The sequence below is a fragment of the Microcaecilia unicolor genome, chromosome 14 (assembly GCF_901765095.1).
Source record: "Microcaecilia unicolor chromosome 14, aMicUni1.1, whole genome shotgun sequence".
NCBI lineage: Eukaryota > Metazoa > Chordata > Amphibia > Gymnophiona > Siphonopidae > Microcaecilia > Microcaecilia unicolor.
Window position 1 is genome coordinate 13,627,176 of NC_044044.1, and position 19,088 is coordinate 13,646,263.

Consider the following 19,088-nt stretch of genomic DNA (forward strand, 5'->3'; position numbering starts at 1 on the left):
CATAAATGTTCGTGCCTACAGTTAAGCATGAAAATGTGGACTTACATATGGAACTGCCATTCAAAAATTTCCGCTTAGGGCCCGATTCTACATATGGCACCTAAAATTAACATGCGCAAGGCAATTACACCTAAGTGTATTCTAATTACCGCATGTAAATTTACATGCGGTAATTAGAATACACTTAGGCATAGTTCATGCGACTGAATCTATGTCCATTTACGCCAATGAAAAGCTGGTGTAAATCCCTGCGTATAGATTTATGCGAATTGGCCCGTATTTTATAACAACACATGTAGATTTTGGATTGCCCACACCCCTAAGCATGCCCCTTTTTGCCTGTGCGTGTTAGAATTTAGGCGCAGTACATTACAGAATATGCTTACCAATGTACGTGTGCAAATTCTAATTTTTGCCAATTAGTGTTCTTTATTGCTTACTAGTAAAACAGGCCCGTTTCTGACACAAATGAAATGGGCGCTAGCAAGGTTTTCCTTGGAGTGTGTATGTTTGAGAGAGTGTGTGTGAGATTGACTGTGTGTGAGAGAGAGAGAGTGAATGTGCGAGTGTGTGTGTGTGTGACAGAGAGAGTGAGATTGGTGGGTGCGAGTGTGTCTCCTATGTCCCCCCTCCAGCCACCCAGCGATTCTCTTCTTTCCCCTGCTCCCCCTTCCAGTCACCCAGCAATTCTACTTTTTCCCTTGCCCCCCTCCAGCCACCCACCGATGCTGTTCTCTCCCCTGCCCCCCTCCAGCCACCCAGCGAGTCTCCTCTGTCCCCTGCCCCCCTCCAGCCACCCAGCGATTCTCCTATCTCCCCTGCCTCCCCTCCAGACACCCAGCGAATCTCCTCTCTCCCCTGTCCCCCCTCCAGCCACCCAGCGATTCTCCTGTCTCCCCTGCTCCCCCTCCAGCCAGCCAGCGATTGTCCTATCTCCCCTGCCCCCCCTCCAGCCACCCAGCGATTCTCCTATGTCCCCTGCCCCCCCTCCAGGCACCCAGCGATTCTGCTCTCTCCCCTGCCCCCCTCCAGCCACCCAGCGATTCTCCTTCCCCTTACAGCACCATACCGCCCAAATCTCTGCCCCTCTGCCAACCGCCCAACCTCCGCTGCCATGCACAGTTCAGCATGCAAGCCCACTGAACGACAGAGCCAATCGCCGCCGTGCGCCCGCCCTCCCACCTGTGGTTGGTCAATGCTGCGTGTGACGTACCCGGAAGTACGCTGACATCACTTCAGGAGATGGATACAGCTTTAGAGAGAGCACGAATGCTTCAAGGCTTCACTTTCTCAGCTTCAGAACGTTGGAGGTGCGTTTTATTACATAGGATTAAGAGCTGTTAACAAGGCTTAACACCGTGTTAAAACAATTAAGCTACATGCGTAGTTATAAAATACGCCTAGAGTTACACCCGGAATTGCACGTAACTCTAGGCGCACTATATAGAATCCTGGGCTTAATGTGCATTATTCCGGCCCCAAAAGTTTGGCGCCATTTCTTGAATTTACCCCATAGTGTCCCGCTTTTGGGCCTGCATCTCAAGAAGAAAGTGGAGGTAGATGTACTAGGGAATTGAGAATGGGGTCCCTTTCCACATGGTGGGCTTGCTTTTTCCACAGTTCCCTTCAAACTCACCACTTTGCCCAGAAAGATGGTGCTGCCAGCTGCCAAGGTGCAGGTCACCCCAATTAACTTGGCTATGAAGGTTCTGAATGTGAAGAATTCTGCCAGCACCACACCCCGCAAGGTGACTTTCAGCTCGGGGATCCCTGAGCCTAAAACAGAAAGAATGAGAAAAAAAGAGAGAGTATGAGAGAGAAAGCTGCCGTTTTCTTGAAATCCACATTACTCAGGCTGTTTGCATGCAAACACCTACTGATGTTGTGTCAACAGGAGAGTGGCAAAATCTGCTACCTCTGTACCTTTATGTTCTATCTGGCAACAGAGCAGAGGGACACAGAAAAAGGAAGTTTCACCTCTTTTCCTCTCAGAGTTGGCCAACAAGTTCCCGTCACCATGGACAGTAGTTAGTTCCTGATTTTGTCCCCTCACCCAGTGGTGCATTTATACAAGGTGTGTGTGTTAGACTGCTTGCGGCCTGCACCGGGACTTTCTCTCTGAATCATCCCGCCCCTTCTGATGCAACTTCCTGCCTAGGTGAAGACTGCAGCAGAGATGATTTTAAGGTACTGCTGGGTGGGGGGGGGGGGGGGGGGTGCAGGGGAGATGGTGGGCACGTGGAAGATGGGGAGAGGGTGGCATGGGAGACAGGGGTTGGTATGGAATATGAGGGGCGGCGAAGGAGATGCACCGCCTGTAAAAAATTCCTGGCTATGCCACTGCCCTCACTCAGTGCATCAGATTTGCAATTTCAGTTTAATTGTGAGAAATCAGAACTACCAGCCCCAAGATTCACCAGGGTCTGTTTCAGGTAGTCAGAGACTGAATGCTAATGTAGCATTTTCAAATTGCCTCCCTTGTATTGAATTTAAAATGCTTACGTTAATATGTGCGGATACCAGCCTATTTAGATGAAAAACTGAGGTGGTACCTTCCAAATAAACATTTTAAATCCAATCAGGATTTCTTCCTAAAAGTAAAAGAGGCACACAGAACTCGGCTGAGAAACAGAATGCTTTCAAACTTCTTTCTGGTTTTGTTTTCTATTGAAAGGAGAAATAAATGGTCCAAGCTACGAAACTCAGAATGCTTTGTTAAGTTTTTAGGCTGATAATTGCTCTTAATTTATTTAAATTTAATTTGAGTATTCATACTCCACTTAGTTCATAGCAGAGTACACAAAACACATCAATATATTACAAAATCACAACATAATACAAGAAAAATGTTAAAACACCATAAAATGACCCAAAATAATAACCACCCTCCTTCTATAGTTTTGTTCCTGTAATTTTATGTTTTATACTTTTAATTTGATTTTTACATGTTTTATTTTTGTTTTATTATTAATTGGTATACTGTTTGCACTTATTGTAATGTTAGTGATGTCTTAATTAGCAATGGTATAATTCGCCTTCTACATTCCATCAAATTGAAAAGGCAGAATATAAGTTTATAATTAAATTGAATACCTGTGAGCCTGTAAGGATTATATTACTTTGGTAGTGCTTTTTATTGTGAACTCCAGTGAATAGTAACTTGTTTGTTTTATGAAATATAAAATCTTTATAAATACATAATTAAAGGGCAGGCAGAGAGACTGCAGGTAGGAGAAGAAACAAAAAGAAGAGCAAAACTCGAGTGAGTTTTCGCTGTAATGGTGATCTAAAGAATGGCTGTTCAATCTGGAAAGCTGACAAAGCAAGAGAGTGGTGACAATGCAGAGAAGATGTTGCCAGACAATAGCCAGTACTGACAAACAATAGGCAAGTCATTTTGGATAGCAACAGTAACAAGGCTGGAGATCACAACAGCAGTCTAATCTTATGTATGAAGGTCACAACACTCTCACAGCCTGATTGGAATAAAGTGAAGAGAGGGATGTGATATCTGAATTTCAGTAAGCAATTCTCCACAAAATATTAAAGCTGAGTTGCCAACAAATCAAACTCAAAACGAAGTGGCTATGTTGATGCAGATTAGGCTGAAGATACAACAGAGCACAAGACTGCCATTACATGATTTTATTTTCCATTGAAAGATGGAATAGAAAGGCCAAGATGCTTTGTTTTCATTTTAATTTTATTATTTTTGTTACCTGGCCTTATTTAAGAGGAATTAAACAAAGCATAGAACACAGGTCAGTTGAGGGAGTCCACTGGGGTAAAGGGAAGCAGCATTGCCCAGCACCCCAACCCAGTTTCCTGAAGAGGGATTTTAGGCCTGTCCTTGGCTTTCTGACCACCTCTTTTTGGTGTGACCCGGTCCTTGCCATGCTGATTTCCAAATAGCAGAAACAAAGAATACAAATCTCGCAATGTACTGGGAATGACCTAAAATCTCTCTTCAGAAACTGATTTACTTGGCATAGGTGTGCTACCAGTTATGGTGCCCTCTCAGCCTTGCAGAGGAGGTTGCTCCATACCTGGTTCTACCCTCATTGCATTGAGTTATGAAAATCAGAATCATAAGTCTACCCATACAATGGATCAACTTTACCAGAAAAGAAATGGAGCCAGCTGGTCTCCCTACTACTGCTATGCATTTGAAGTCTGCTGAGGTCTCCCGTTGAACTTCTTCTTGGCAGCACTGTGAAGGGGAAGTGGAGGAACTGGGGAGGATGTTTTGTGAAAACATGGTTTACCTGCTGCCTGAGGGGAGATATACTTGGCCACACCAGCAGACACCATCATCAGGAGGACGTGGTAGAGGACCCAAGAGAAGTACTGTAGGTATCGGTAGTCTTCCAACATATCATACACCCAAAGGTTGGCTGCAAGAAAAACACAAAGAAGGGGAAGTGAATGGGATATAGGGAGAGAAGGGAATGTGGCTGCCAAAATTACTCTGTCCACTACCAGGACTGGCTCTATGCATCTGTGGGAGTGTTTTTCACACAGATGTGCTCTGACTAGGATCCCTGCCCACTTTGCCACGTTCCCACCAGGGATGTTCTTAGCTGTGGACAATCATGGACCATACCCCAAATCTATTTGCCAGTGTTCTGAATCTTGGTCCAGTGTCCATGGAATTTCCTGTCCTCATCCCAACATATTCTCCTTTCTCTAGATCAGAGCTGTCTGCAGATTGAAGATGAAGGCAGGTCACTGCTGCCATTGCCACCACTGCTAAGAACAGTCTTGATTTCTCTTTGCCTCTTTGTGGTTCCCTGAACCCTGGCCTACCACTGGCAAGGGAAGAAAGCAAGTAGCAGCCCTTACATGCTGTTGCCCACCTCTGCTGGCTTCCTTCTGGAACTGGAACTGCAGATCTCACAAGATGAGGGGCCCTTGTGTTTTGACTTCAGGAGGAAGCCAGCAGAGGAGCAGGAGCAGCAGCAGCAGCAAGTAAAGGGTTTTGTTCGCTGACTCCTCTTGCTAGGAGGTGTGGCTGAGAAGGAAATGTGGTGAGGCTAGGGATAGGAATAATGAGACCCCCTTTGAACATGGGCTCACATCCCCACAGGCTACCCTTCCACTGCCATGGAACTATCCATAGCCACAAACTGTGCTGAAGGTTTTGAGGTATCAGCTTATTTTTGACATACCGCAAATCATATAAAATATATTTCTAAGCAGTCAACAAGATGATTAAAATGGGAAATAAAAATGATTAAAGTACAAAAGAAGACAAAAAAGGAAGACAAGAAAACCCAATAGGAACACACAAAAGGAATAAGAATTAAACAAAAATACAAAGTCATGATAAACACATAAAGGGAAGGTGGGTGTAGGCAAAAACTTAAAGGTGAACTGCAACGAGCAAATTTGGAAATGTGAAAAGAATAGAAAGTAGATCAGGTTGTGGGAAACGCTTTTTAAAGAGAGAGGTCTTAAGAGCAATTTTGAATTTCTGATCATACCTAAACCTACACTACCCTAATTGCAAAGGACTTAAATACAAAACAACTTACGCATCCTACTTCTCCTACGTAAGTGCACAACTATGGAATGCACTACCAAAAGCTGTGAAAACAATCCAGCACCATTTAAACTTCAGGAAATCTCTAAAAACCAACCTCTTCAAAAAGGCTTAACCCACCGACCCACCTTAAATCCCCAAATCCAGCAACACAGCATAACCAATGATCTTACTGGACAATATATAATCTACATTCCCTTCGACCCTCCTGTTGCCTGATACACACCTACCTCATCAGACCACATTACAACCTGTATTTGTTATCAGCCGAATTGGCGAATGCCATTACGGTACTATGTAAGCCACATTGAGCCTGCAAATAGGTGGGGAAATGTGGGGTACAAATGTAACAAATAAATAAATAATTCAGGACTAGTGGGTTCCAAAGGGATGGGGCAGCAACGCCAAAGAAAGAGTGATGAATAGTATCGAGCCAGATGAAGTGAAATGAACGCCCTGTAAGAAGATGCTGATTGGAAGAGCGAAGGGTGCGAGATGGAACATATTTATTTATTCATTTGTTGCATTTGTACCCCACATTTTCCCACTTATTTGCAGGTTCAATGTAGCTTACATAGTACCATCAAATGCGTTTGCCCAGTCGGTGGATAACAAATACAAAGTTGTATAGTGATCGTATGAGGTATAAGTGGAGGGTTGGAATGGATGCAGATTGTGTGTTGTCCAGTTCGATCATAGTCATGCTGTGTTGGTAGGTGAAGAGGGTTACGTGGGGTCGTTGGGGTAGGCCTTTTTGAAGAGCAGTGGCGTTCCTGGGGGGGGGGGCGGTAGGTGCGGTCCGCCCTGGGTGCACGCCGCTGGGGGGGGTGCCGCGCGCGCCTGTCCTCCGTTCGTTCCATGCTTCTTCTCTGCCCCGGAACAGGTTACTTCCTGTTCCAGGGCAGAGAAGCATGGAAAGAACGGAGGACAGGCGCGCGCGACACCCCCCCCAGCGGCGTGCACCCGGGGGGGTTCTTTTGCGGGGGGTGTCCTTTTGCGCTGCATCCGGGGGGGGGGGGCGCTGTACCCGGGGGGGCGGGGCGCATCGGTGATCCGCCCCGGGTGTCAGCCCCCCTAGGAACGCCACTGTTGAAGAGGTTGGTTTTTAGTGATTTCCTGAAGTTCAAGTGGTCGTGGATTGTTTTCACAGCTTTTGGGAGCCCATTCCATAGTTGCGCGCTTATGTAGGAGAAGCCGGCTGCGTAAGTTGTTTTGTATTTCAGTCCTTTGCAATTTGGGTAGTGTAGGTTTAGGTAGGATCTTGATAATCTGACTTTGTTTCTTATTGGTAACTCTATAAGGTCTGTCATGTATCCTGGGACTACGCCGTACATGATTTTGTGGACTAAGGTGCCGATTTTGAAGATGATCCGTTCTTTGATTGGGAGCCAATGCAACTTTTCTCGGAAGGGTTTGGCACATATGGAATAAGAAGACTAAAGAGAAAGGAAGGTGAATCAGAATACATGATTTGATTTGCAATGATTAAAGATTTAAAGGCAATGCAGGAGGACGCAGGAAGCCAGTGCTGCACTAAAAGTTATATCTATCTATATCTCTCTATATATATATCAAGCATCTCTATCCATCTTCTGGCATTTGGGTGCAGGAATGCAGGTATTCTATTCTATTTTTGGAATACCCCTATCATGCCCCTGGCCATTCCCCCTTGTGAGTTGTACACTAGGGGATTTAGGTATGCGGGGTTATAAAATAATGCGCAGAAAGATGCCCACGCAAAATCTAATTAATGCCAATTAATTGCAATAATTGATTGTTGGCATTCATTTATTGCTAATTAATGGCTCGATCGGCGTGTAATTTTGGTGCCCACATTTGGGGCACCATATAAAGAATCTGGGGGTTAGCACGCAACTTATAGGACTCTATAATTACGCAGATAATTCCTGAATCTAGGCACAAGCATTTACACTAGCTCTATGACTGGCATAACTGCTCATACCTACCTGAATATGCATGTATATACCTGGTTGTGTTAGGATAGTTAACTTTCTAGGAGCCAACGGGTTACAGGACCCAAGGCAACATTTATTTATTTCTTTATAGTATTTATACCCCGCTCTTTCCTGCTCAATAGCAGGTTCAGTGCGGCTTACAATGTATGGATACAAAGAATCACAGAGATAATACAAATAACAGATGCAGTAGCGTCTCTGTGTAGTGCTCTAGATACACTACACAGAGACGCTACTGCATCTGTTATTCCACAAAGGTCTTTATCAAGACCATCTGATATTGAGATCGCTTTTAAGTATCAAGGATCTCTTAAGACTCCTGAGGCAGGCCTGTGGCCGAAACACAGTACTGTGTCGAGTCTGTGAATAAAGTGCTACCTTTTATACCAGTATCCCGTTTCCCTGAAGTCATTGGTCCATTTCCCCACTTTCTTTCGACCGTTGTGTTTTCGTGGGAGTTAGTGTTCATCCACCTAGGTGGATCACCCTTTCCTCTATTATAGAATACACCCGATCTACGCCTAACTTAGGCGCAGGTATTAAGGCCTGGTTTTAGGTAGCCTAAATGGGTGCACATAAATTTTAGTTGCAAGAATGGCTCATGAGCATATTCTGTAAACTACACGTAACTTTAGGTTTAGTTTATAGAATTGTGCTAACCGTGTGGTTTTATGGCACCGATTTTTAAGGCACCATATATAGAATTCCCCTCATAGTGTCTACTCCTTCAATCTAGGTGCCATTTCTGTAGGGTTTGTGCTAGTATTTTATAAAGTCACATAGGATGTAAATAGTGCTTTTTCTCCCTCTCAATCCAGAGCAATTATAAAATTATCCTCTATTTGTCTCTTTGCGTGACTTAGGTCGGTGGAAACTGGGCTCAGCTTGATACCTTTTTTCCTTCTTAGTTTGTGCCTAATGAAATTAGCAGGGGAGAAAATGTGGTGCACCTCTCTGAAACTTGGAAATTGTGACGTCCAGGCCAAAGCTGATGGTGGCCATGCTGATTCCCAGCAGGAAGAGAAATATCCAGTCCTCCCCAAACTTTAGGGTCTGATGCCGGATGGACAGGCCCACAGCTGAAAAGGAAGAACATCAGAGTAAGATTTTCACATTGGGAACCTCAAGGTTTCTTTCTCCCACACCCTCTGCCTGGCATTCATGTTTACATAGAAACATAGAACATGACGGCAGATAAGGGCCAAATGGCCCATCCAGTTTGCCCATCCTCAGTAACCACTAACTCCTCCTTTTCCCAAGGGATCCCACATACCTATCCCACGCTTTCTTAAATTCTGACACAGTCCTCGTCTCCACGACCTCCCCCAGGAGGCCATTCCACGCACCCACCACCCTTACAGTGAAAGACTATTTTCTTAGATTCCTCCTAAGTCTGTTTCCTCTTAACTTCATCGTTATGCCTCCTCATTCCAGAGTTTTCCTTCATTTGAAAAAGCCTCACCTCCTGTATTGATGCCACTACTCTCTCTCCCTCTGTTCTTTCTATCTTTCTTTTTCTGTCGCTTGCCTTTGCCTCTTCTCTGTCTCCTGTCTGTGTCTTTATATAGACCTCATTCTCCTTTTTCTAAAAAAAAAAAAATAAAACGTTTGGTGTTTTGGAGAGCTCTCCTTTTTTCAGAAACATTCATCCAGGTGCAACTGTGCTTACTAATTTCTGGAATGATGTTTTTGTTGTTTGTACTGTTCAGATGTTCTTTAATAAATAAAGTTTCAAAAAAGAAACCACCACTAAAATTATTATAAGTTAGCCAAAGTATAAATAGGGCACAAAAAGCTGAAAAGAGACCTCATGGAAGGAGAAGAGAGCACTCGGACATCAGTGAAATCCCCAAAGTATGAATACAACAAAAATAATTAACAGAGACTTCAACAGAAGAGATAACACTGAGTAATTCAGCCTATGAATGAAGCACACACTACTGAAGAGAAACCTCAGGAGACAAAAAGGCAGTACTCTGAGATACCCAAAGTTCAAAGACAGCAGGTATGGGTGTGAGTGTGTGTTTCTACATAGTAACATAGTAAATGACGGCAGAAAAAGACCTGCATGGTCCATCCAGTCTGCCCAACAAGACAAACTCATATGTGCTACTTTTTGTGTATACCCTACTTTGATTTGTACCTGTCCTCTTCAGGGCACAGACCGCATAAGTCTGTCCAGCACTATCCCCGCCTCCCAACCACCAGCCCCGCCTCCCACCACTGGCTCTGGCACAGACCGTATAAGTCTGCCCAGCACTATCCTCGCCTCCCACCACCGGCTGGCTCTGCCACCCAATCTCGGCTAAGCTCCTTAGGATCCATTCCTTCTGAATAGGATTCCTTTATGTTTATCCCACGCGTGTTTGAATTCTGTTACCGTTTTCATTTCCACCACCTCCCGCGGGAGGGCATTCCAAGCATCCACTACTCTCTCCGTGAAAAAATACTTCCTGACATTTTTCTTGAGTCTGCCCCCCTTCAATCTCATTTCATGTCCTCTCATTCTACTGCCTTCGCACCTCCGGAAAAGTTTCTGTAGATAATATCTCATTTAGCCTTCCTTTACTGCCAAATTTCAGCTGGTTTCTACTGGAAAATCATTTTTAACAGATTACATATTGCCTGTACCTTTAATTAAGGTTGTGCCCTTAAACTACAAATCCCTGTAATCTTGTAGTCCTCTCTAATAGGCTCTTCCAGAGTACATGTCCAAGATTCTTGTGTCTTAAGGGATTCTTTCTATTGGCTCGCCGTGTTCTCTGTGCATGCTGGGCTAGTTCCCCCCCCCCCCCTCCCAACCCCCCGTTTTCTCTCCATTGGGTCTGAAGAATTAGTCTGCAGCATTATCCTCTGTGAACTGACACTGCCTATGCTGTACGACCTTCTTGAAGCTATTGTGACGCTGTCAAGATTTCACCAGTATAAAAGTATAAACAACATCTCTACGCAGCGTGTTGTTGAATTACTCCCAGATTCCGTCTCGCATGGAGGTAAAGCTGGTGGAGAACAGACTCCCAGTTTGTAAGACAAAAACTCTTGTCCAGCACATCTGAACTGTAAGTTATTTTTCCTTGTTTGTTTACTGCATTAAAGAAGACTTTCGGTTCAAGAGTTCTCATAGTGATGTTCCATACTCTGCATGCCAGTCACACCCAGTGAAAGGGCAGAACACAAGAGGTTTAAGCCTTTTTCAGGGTGTATCATATGCCCTATATAGTAACATAGTAGATGACAGCAGAGTAAGGCCTGCACGGTCCATCCAGTCTGCCCAACAAGAGTTTGTCATATCTGTGCTTCTCTGGGCACAAGAGCTCACAAGCGCAACAGATGACCTCCAGATAAGTCCCAGAGATGCTTGGAGGGTCCAGATGGGGTGGGGAGAGGTTGGGTTTGAATACATGGGAGGGGTTTTTTGTCCGAGGGAAACGCTTGGGGAAAATTGGGGCTGCCTGATTAGTGAGAGAAGATCTGGATGATTTGATGAGGAAGAAGGATTGGGTAGTACCTGTGCAGATGTGTATTTTTTGGCACTTTTGCCATTTGTGATCTGAAATCCCTACATTGGCTTTGCTGAACCTGAAATGTCTGTGTGGCACGGTGGTTGTCATCAATGTTGCAGATGTGTTTATTTGTAAAATGGGACCTCCCGCCAGACATAGTCACCACATAGATGTTTAGTCCGGCGTGTATCTTAGAAAAGGATCTACATTGGCAGAATTTTTTCTACAATACATGTGGAATTGTAGATGTCCTGACCTGGACATCTCACTTCCGGTTGTCCACCTTTTGGAAAATGCTGCTGGTTATCAACTGCCTCACCATCAGCCCCAGCTGACTGTGGGGGATTAGCGACACTTCACTCACTTCCCATGTCCCTATCTCAAAGACGTTATAGCCTTAGCTTGAGGATGTTAAGTGACTCACTCAAGGTCTCACACTGCTGCTTTCTACAACAGCTTTTTCATTTGTGGCATGGATTTCAGTCATCACCATTTTGCAAGATGGTGTCAGAAAGAGCAAATAATAGTGGGGATCATTCCAGATTCCCCCACAAATGAAGTAAGCTTTGGGGGATCTGGGAGTTTTGAGCCAACCCTTAGGTGTTTCATTTTTTTACAAGGTGGTGGAGTTTGAAAGCTAGAGGCAGGGCTTCAAATACTCTCATTTATGGACATGAAGTGGGGACTTGCCCTATGGATCACCCCAGACTTCTTTGTATAGGAGGGGAGGAGGATTTTACATGGGCTTGTAGCCCCTGCACAAGATGCAGCCCTGGGATGGGGGGCCACTATCACACATGTGCAGTTTTCCTGGCTGCTGTATTGCGTAGAAAATCCCTGTGGGATTTACTATAATGCTTGGGTATCACATCTTAACAAACAGGTCCCTTTCAGGCTTATTTTCGAAAGAGAAGGATGCCCATCTTTCGACACAAATCGCAAGATGGGCGTCCTTCTCACAGGGTCGCCCAAATCGGTATAATGCTTTTCATCGCAGGGACAACCAAAGTTCCCAGGGGCGTGTCGGAGGTGTAGTGAGGGCAGGACTTGGGCATGCCTAACACATGGGCGTCCTCGACCCATCATAGAAAAAAAAAGGGCATCCCTGACGAACACTTGGACAACTTTACCTGGTCCTTTCTTTCTTATGACCAAGCCACAAAAAGGTGCTCGAACTGACCAGATGACCACTGGAGGGAATCGGGGATGACATCCCCTTACTCCCACAGTCACTAACCCCCCTCCCACCCTCAAAAAAAAAACTTTTTAAAATATTTTTTGCCAGCCTCTATGCTAGCCTCAAATATCATACCCAGCTCCATGACAGCAGTATGCAGGTCCTTGGAACAGTTTTAGTGGGTGCATTGCACTTCAGGCAGGCGGACCCAGGCCCATCCCCCCTACCTGTTACACTTGTGGTGGTAAATGTGAGCCCTTCAAAACCCACCAGAAACCCACTGTACCCACATCTAGGTGCCCCCTTCACCCCTAAGGGCTATGGTAGTGGTGTACAGTTGTGGGGAGCTCAGCACACAAGGTAAGGGAGCTATGTACCTGGGAGCTTTTTCTGAAGTCCACTGCAGTGCCCCCTAGGGTGCCCGGTTGGTGTCCTGGCATGTCAGGAGGACCAGTGCACTACGAATGCTGGCTCCTCCCACAACCAAAGGGCTTGCATTTGGTCGTTTCTGAGATGGGCGTCCTTAGTTTCCATTATCGCCGAAAATCAGAAATGACCAAGTCTAAGGACGACCATCTCTAGGGATGACCTAAATTTCAAGATTTGGGCGTCCCCGACTGTATTATTGAAACGAAAGATGGACGCTCATCTTGTTTCGATAATACGGGTTTCCCTGCCCCTTCGCCGGGACGTCCTGCGAGGACGTCCTCAGAAAAACTTGGGCGCCCCTTTCGATTAGGCCCCTCTTTGTCTCTCTCCTTCAGATGCCAAAGAATGCCCAGATTTCTGTGGACTAAAGTGGACTAACATGGCCACCACACACTTTATCCTTTAGCTCAGATATTTAAATACTTTCTCTCTGCTTTTCTCTTTTCTCCTTTCTTGCCTTCCCTTTATATTCTCCCTCTTCCTGCCTGCTTTTCTTATCCCATTCTCCTACCCGTATTTTGTGTTCTCTGAATGACCATCGTCTTGACCTTCCTGGACTGAGACTTGCTCATTATGAGTCAACTACATAAGTACATAAGTACATAAGTACATAAGTAGTGCCATACTGGGAAAGACCAAAGGTCCATCTAGCCCAGCATCCTGTCACCGACAGTGGCCAATCCAGGTCAAGGGCACCTGGCACGCTCCCCAAACGTAAAAACATTCCAGACAAGTTATACCTAAAAATGAGGAATTTTTCCAGTCCATTTAATAGCGGTCTATGGACTTGTCCTTTAGGAATCTATCTAACCCCTTTTTAAACTCCGTCAAGCTAACCGCCCGTACCACGTTCTCCGGCAATGAATTCCAGAGTCTAATTACGTAGCGCTTTTTTCTTTCTCGCACAGTATATCTGGAATGTCTACCGCTACATGGGTTTGTAGTATTCTTGAGTTTAAAAGCTTTAAGACAGAGTTGAAAACTTGATTATTCCAACAGGCCTTTGGGGGTCCTGACTAAATGGGTTGCTATGTCATTAATATCTTTGTTTTAAAATGCTTTCCCTAGTATTTCTTTATTATTTTCTCCTCCCCCCTTTCTCTGTCTTTCTATGTTTGTATTTCTTTCCTATCAATTAATGGAGTTCCTTTCCTTTTGTTTATTTTTGTAGTCTGTATACCGCTTTGTTCTGCCTGTCAAATTCTTAATAAACTATAAACTATGATGTCTCCTTCAATCCCCTATCTCTTTCTTGTACCTATCCCATGTTCTCTCTTTTTTCCACCATCCCTGGCCCTTCCTGTTTCCTCATTATAGGTCCTTTCTCCCTTCATCCAATAACCTGCACTCTCTCTCTCTCCCTCCCTCCATTAAGGGTCCTCTCACCCTCTCTTCCCCCATCTAGAGTTCTTTCTCAGGGGCCAATGCAGAAAGTTTGCATTAGACCTGTGTACTAATAGCTTTCTTCATGGCTTCTAATGCAAGCTTATTATTATTATTTTTATTATTGATATACCGCCTTTCGGTAGATACATGCAGAATATTTTTAATTGATGCAGTGACCATATTAGGGTTGATATTCAAAGCGATTTAACTGGCCAGAAATGGCTCTCGACCATTTACATCACTTTTTCGGGGCTAACTAGTTGTTTTCAGTGGCCTCTGAAAATGACCGTTTAGCGCCTTACACAAAACTGGCTTCTTGTGGCCATTCCTGCAGTGTTAGCCATGGCTGAGGCCTGCGAGAAAAACCTCATTCATTTAGTCTTAAAGGGTCTCCTTACACTTTTCCCTCTGGAAACTGCCTAATTTCCCTATTATCCACAATATGGTCTGGCTTCCCATTTTATACCTTTCCCCTGGCCAGCAGGAGGGGCAGCACTTGACACAATATTTATTTTATTTTTGTTACATTTGTACCCCGCGCTTTCCCACTCATGGCAGGCTCAATGTGGCTTATATGACTTACCCAGAGTCACAAGAAGCTGCCTGTGCCTGAAGTGGGAATCGAACTCAGTTCCTCAGTTCCCCAGGACCAAAGTCCACCACCCTAACCACTAGGCCACTCCTCTGACCCACTAGGCCAGCTTCCTATGTTGTGCGGGCCCAGTTTTGTGATGTGAGCCATGAGATCTGTAGGAATTTGTGCAGTTAATAACATGAGATTGGTCCCATGCAACACAGGAAGCTGATGTTATGTGAAGTGCAAGGACAGTGTTATATATATGCTGGGACCCAGAGCTGCAGTGTAGGAGGCCTCAAAGCTCACTGCCTTGCTCAGTGTTTAGCAAGATTGGGGCCCCCTATAACCTGGGAACTCAGGGAAATTGCCCTGTTTGTACCCCCCCTAGTGCCGACCCTAGTTAAGTGCTGATCATTCTGTTAGTTGTGGAGTCAGGGAGGAAAGGTTTGGCTGAACTCCAGTATCTCCTGCACTTGGGGTTGGATTTAAGATGCTAATGACCACGGGCATAACTGGAGAGTGGTGGAGAGAGTAATTTCTCCCCCAGAGATCAAGGAGCAAGTTCCTATAGCAGGTGGAAGCAGGCTCCTGCATAGCCCAGATACTTAGTGTCATAGGCAGTTGGCTATGTCTAAGTCTGGCTGCCTCTGCTTTATCAGTCTGCTCGGTTATGCAAGACTTGTTATGCCTCACCTACCACATTGGTCTGCTCGATTCTGTTGCCTACCCTTATATGAGGCATACATCAAAGGAAGGGATTTAGATTTAGCTCACATCTTTTTCAGGCAGCAGTACCTCCAGGTGAGTTGTATCCGGATACAGTAAGTATTTCCCTGTTCTTGGAAGGCTTACAATTGTACTTAAGATAATAGAGGATCATGTGACTTGCCTAAAATCACAAGGAGTGGCAGTGGGATTTAAACCCAGCTTCCTTGATTCTCAGCCTTCTACTGTAACCCTGCTCCCCTCCAGCACATCCTTCTCCCAGTACCATGTAGGGATATAGTCCACTTCGTTAGTATCAAATGCACAGGGATACTGCTGCCTCCCCTTGTACCATTCAGTGACAGCTCCCTTCCCATATATCAGACACTCAGAGATACAGCTTCTACCTGTGCCCTGAATGCTCAGGATTTCAGTCCTTGCCCATTCATCTGATACTCAGCATCACAGGTGACCCATATTCTCCTGGAACCAGTCAACAACCTAAAATCCTTCCCCTATTACACACAGAAATGTAGCTCCATACCCTTGTATTAGATATTAACCTACTCCCCTTGTACCAGACACTCGGGGACACAACCCCCTCTCCCATATCATAGACTCAAGGATACAACTTGAGCCCTCCCTCTTATACCAGTCAGAAACACAGCCCTCCCCCTCGGGATATACCACCTTTCCCTTATATCAGATGCTCAGTGACACAGTCCTTTCTCCTTATGTTGGATAGTGGGTAGTTTAGTGGTTTCCTCTTATAGAGAACACTCACTGATACAACTCCTTCTGCATATATTACATAAATCCTAATAAATACGTAAATAATTGTGTGTTACATTTGTACCCCGCGCTTTCCCACTCATGGCAGGCTCAATGCGGCTTACACGGGGCAATGGAGGGTTAAGTGACTTGCCCAGAGTCACAAGGAGCTGCCTGTGCCTGAAGTGGGAATCAAACTCAGTTCCTCAGTTCCCCAGGACCAAAGTTCACCACCCTAACCACTAGGCCACTCCTCCACTAAATAATGAGGGATGCAACTCTTTCTTGTCTACCTTTCAGCAATACTAAACCACCCACTTTTACCACACTTCACTTATATAGTCCCCTCCTCTTTTATTAGTCACACAGGGATATATCCTGGTCTCCCTATGTCAAATATAGTGATATAGTCCCCTCCCTAGATATTTATTTACATTTATTTCTCACTATTCCAGTGGATGCTCATAGTGAGTTACAATAAATAACAATACATATTTTTATAGCAATACTGGACATATACTGTGATGTACAGTGGTGATAAGTATTCAGGTACCTGCCCCAAAGAGCTTACAGTCTAAGTGGGTACTTGAGACAATGGGTGATTGTGACTTGCCCAAGGTCATAAGGAGCATTAGTGGCAAGAACATTGGATTTCCTGGTTGTCGATCAATAGGCCATTTTATAAAAGAATATTTGACACAGTTATACAGAAGACATAGACACATCTACAGTCATGACTCGGTCACACATGAAAGACATTGAGCAATACAGTCCCCTTCCCCCATATCGCCTATCAGGGATACTGTCTCCTGCTGTTTTACAGGGTTCAGTGGTGAAGGGATAGGCATGTGAGGGAGAGGACTTGTTCTTTTCCTTATTTAAACAAAAACACAAGTTTCTATAAATACTAGGGACGTGCATTTGTTTGAACTGAACATTTCCCATGTTTTTTGTCTTAAATGACCCCTTTAGTAAATACTAAATATTCTTGCAAAAGAGCATGCACTATTGGAAAATAGTACATGCTGTTTGCAAAGTGGTCACTAACCCCCTCCCACCCTAAAAAAAGTGTTTTAAATATTTTTGCCAGCCTCTATGCCAGCCTCAAATGTCATACCCAGCTCCCTGACAGCAGTATGCAGGTCCCTGGAGCAGTTTTAGTGGGTGCAGTGCATTTCAGGCAGGCGGACCCAGGCCCATCCCCCCCTACCTGTTACACCTGGGATCAATTTCTGAAGTCCACTGCAGTGCCCGGTTGGTGTCCTGGCATGTCGGGGGGACCAGTGCACTATGAATGCTGGCTCCTCCCACGACCAAATGGCTTGGATTTGGTCGTTTCTGAGATTGGCGTCCTTGGTTTCCATTATCGCCGAAAATCGGGGACGACCATCTCTAAGGATGACTCTCTCTAAGGTCGACCTAAATTTCGTGATTTGGGCGTCCCCGACCATATTATCGAAACAAAAGATGGACGCCCATCTTGCTTCTGTAATACGGGTTTCCCCGCCCCTTCGCCGGGACGTCCTGCAAGGACGTCCTCCGGAAAACTTGGGCGCCCCTTTCGATTATGCCCCCTCCACGTGGGCCAAATTCTATAAATTCTATAAATGGCGCCTGAACAATTGACGCCAAAACCCCCACACACTTAGTGCAATTCTATAAAGTGCGCTTGAAGTTAGACGTACTTTATAGAGTATGTGCATCTGCCATTCTTGAGTCTAAAATTTAGGCGCAGTCATTTATGCCACTTAAAACCAGGCCTAAATACCTGTGCCTAAATTTGGCACAGATCAGGTGTATTCCATAATAGTGCACAGATTTTTAAAATGCCCACGACCTGCCCATGTCCTCTTTTCAGCTGCACGCTTTAGAATTACATGCACCACGCTAGAACATTGTGCAAGTAAATTCGAATTAAAGCAATTAGTGGTGCTAATTGGTTGTTCAATACCAATTATCGACGCCGATTGGCTTGCTAATCAATTAAGTTGTGTGCGCAATTTGGCCATGCAGGCCAAATTTTTGCACACAAGGTTCCATTTATAGAATTTGGGGGGGCTGCTGCACCTATTCTGTGGTGAGGCAGTAAATGTGTGTGCATCGGAGGGAAGTTTTCACTGCTGCTACCTGTGCTTAGGGAAAACAGAGGATTTCAGTTTTAATGCTTTTCATCAGTAGCAGAATCACCTTGAAAAAGTACAAACTTGAAGGTGCTTCTTTTACTCACGTTTGCAGAACCCAACAAGCCTCCTGGCAACTCTTCTACCTAATGATTCATTTTCTTTTGGATAGTACTGGTAGTGATCTTCTAGATCCCCATCCATCAGCTCGCTGTCTGCTTGGCTGTTCAGGCGCACTTCTCTGGTGAGGGGTTCCACCTGCACCTGCTCCCCCTGTGGCTGTGCCCTCTTATCACTCTTCAGAAGACCCATCCTTCCTCCTCCAGGTACAGCAGAGAGTGACCCAGTGATTGTGATGTCCAGGTGTACCTGGAAAACCCTGTGTGTGATGCTTCTGTCCTTTCAGACCTTTTCCAGTCCTGTTCTGCCTGGTTTATATCTTTATTCCAGCCACTGACAGGATTGGGCTGGTCCCACCCATTCTGAATGAGCTCTGTCTGATTGGATATAGAGGGTCTGGTTTAGACAAGGTGTTTGCAGAATGAGCTAAATTTTGTGAAATGTTGAAGGCTGTTTGGGCCACCTCTCCTGTCACAGGGGCTAGTGGAGATGCTGGCATACTGTATGCCTAAAGAGAGATCACAGGATGCATATTTGGAGTCGAGAAAACTGTTTTGGTTTTGTATTTTCAATATAATATATGTAAAACTAGGTGAACTATTTGAAAACTTGCTCTCGGCTTGCAAGCACAGCCTGGGGGGGAGGGGGGGAAGAAGGGAGATTGGGAGGTAGGGATATAGATGAGAATGCTGCAAAAGTCAGAATATGTTTGACAAATCCATGACTACTTCCCACTTTCCTGTCCTCCAAATCTGCATTTCTAGAGAAGGTGGAAGGGGGAG

The 19,088-nt window shown here is 45.0% G+C and overlaps 1 protein-coding gene across 1 annotated transcript in view; it reads right to left on the reverse strand.

Annotated features, from left to right (window-relative positions):
* LOC115456984 (chloride channel protein ClC-Kb-like) overlaps positions 1-18,498 on the reverse strand; it is a 68,788-nt gene extending 50,290 nt beyond the window's left edge. Inside the window, exons 1-4 of the mRNA XM_030186411.1 lie at positions 18,294-18,498; positions 8,469-8,597; positions 4,266-4,394; positions 1,637-1,776 (exon numbers count right to left, since the gene is read on the reverse strand). Coding sequence (XP_030042271.1) covers positions 1,637-1,776; positions 4,266-4,394; positions 8,469-8,597; positions 18,294-18,498 — 603 coding nt within the window. The remainder of the gene's footprint in view (positions 1-1,636; positions 1,777-4,265; positions 4,395-8,468; positions 8,598-18,293) is intronic.
* Positions 18,499-19,088: the final 590 nt, after the last annotated feature.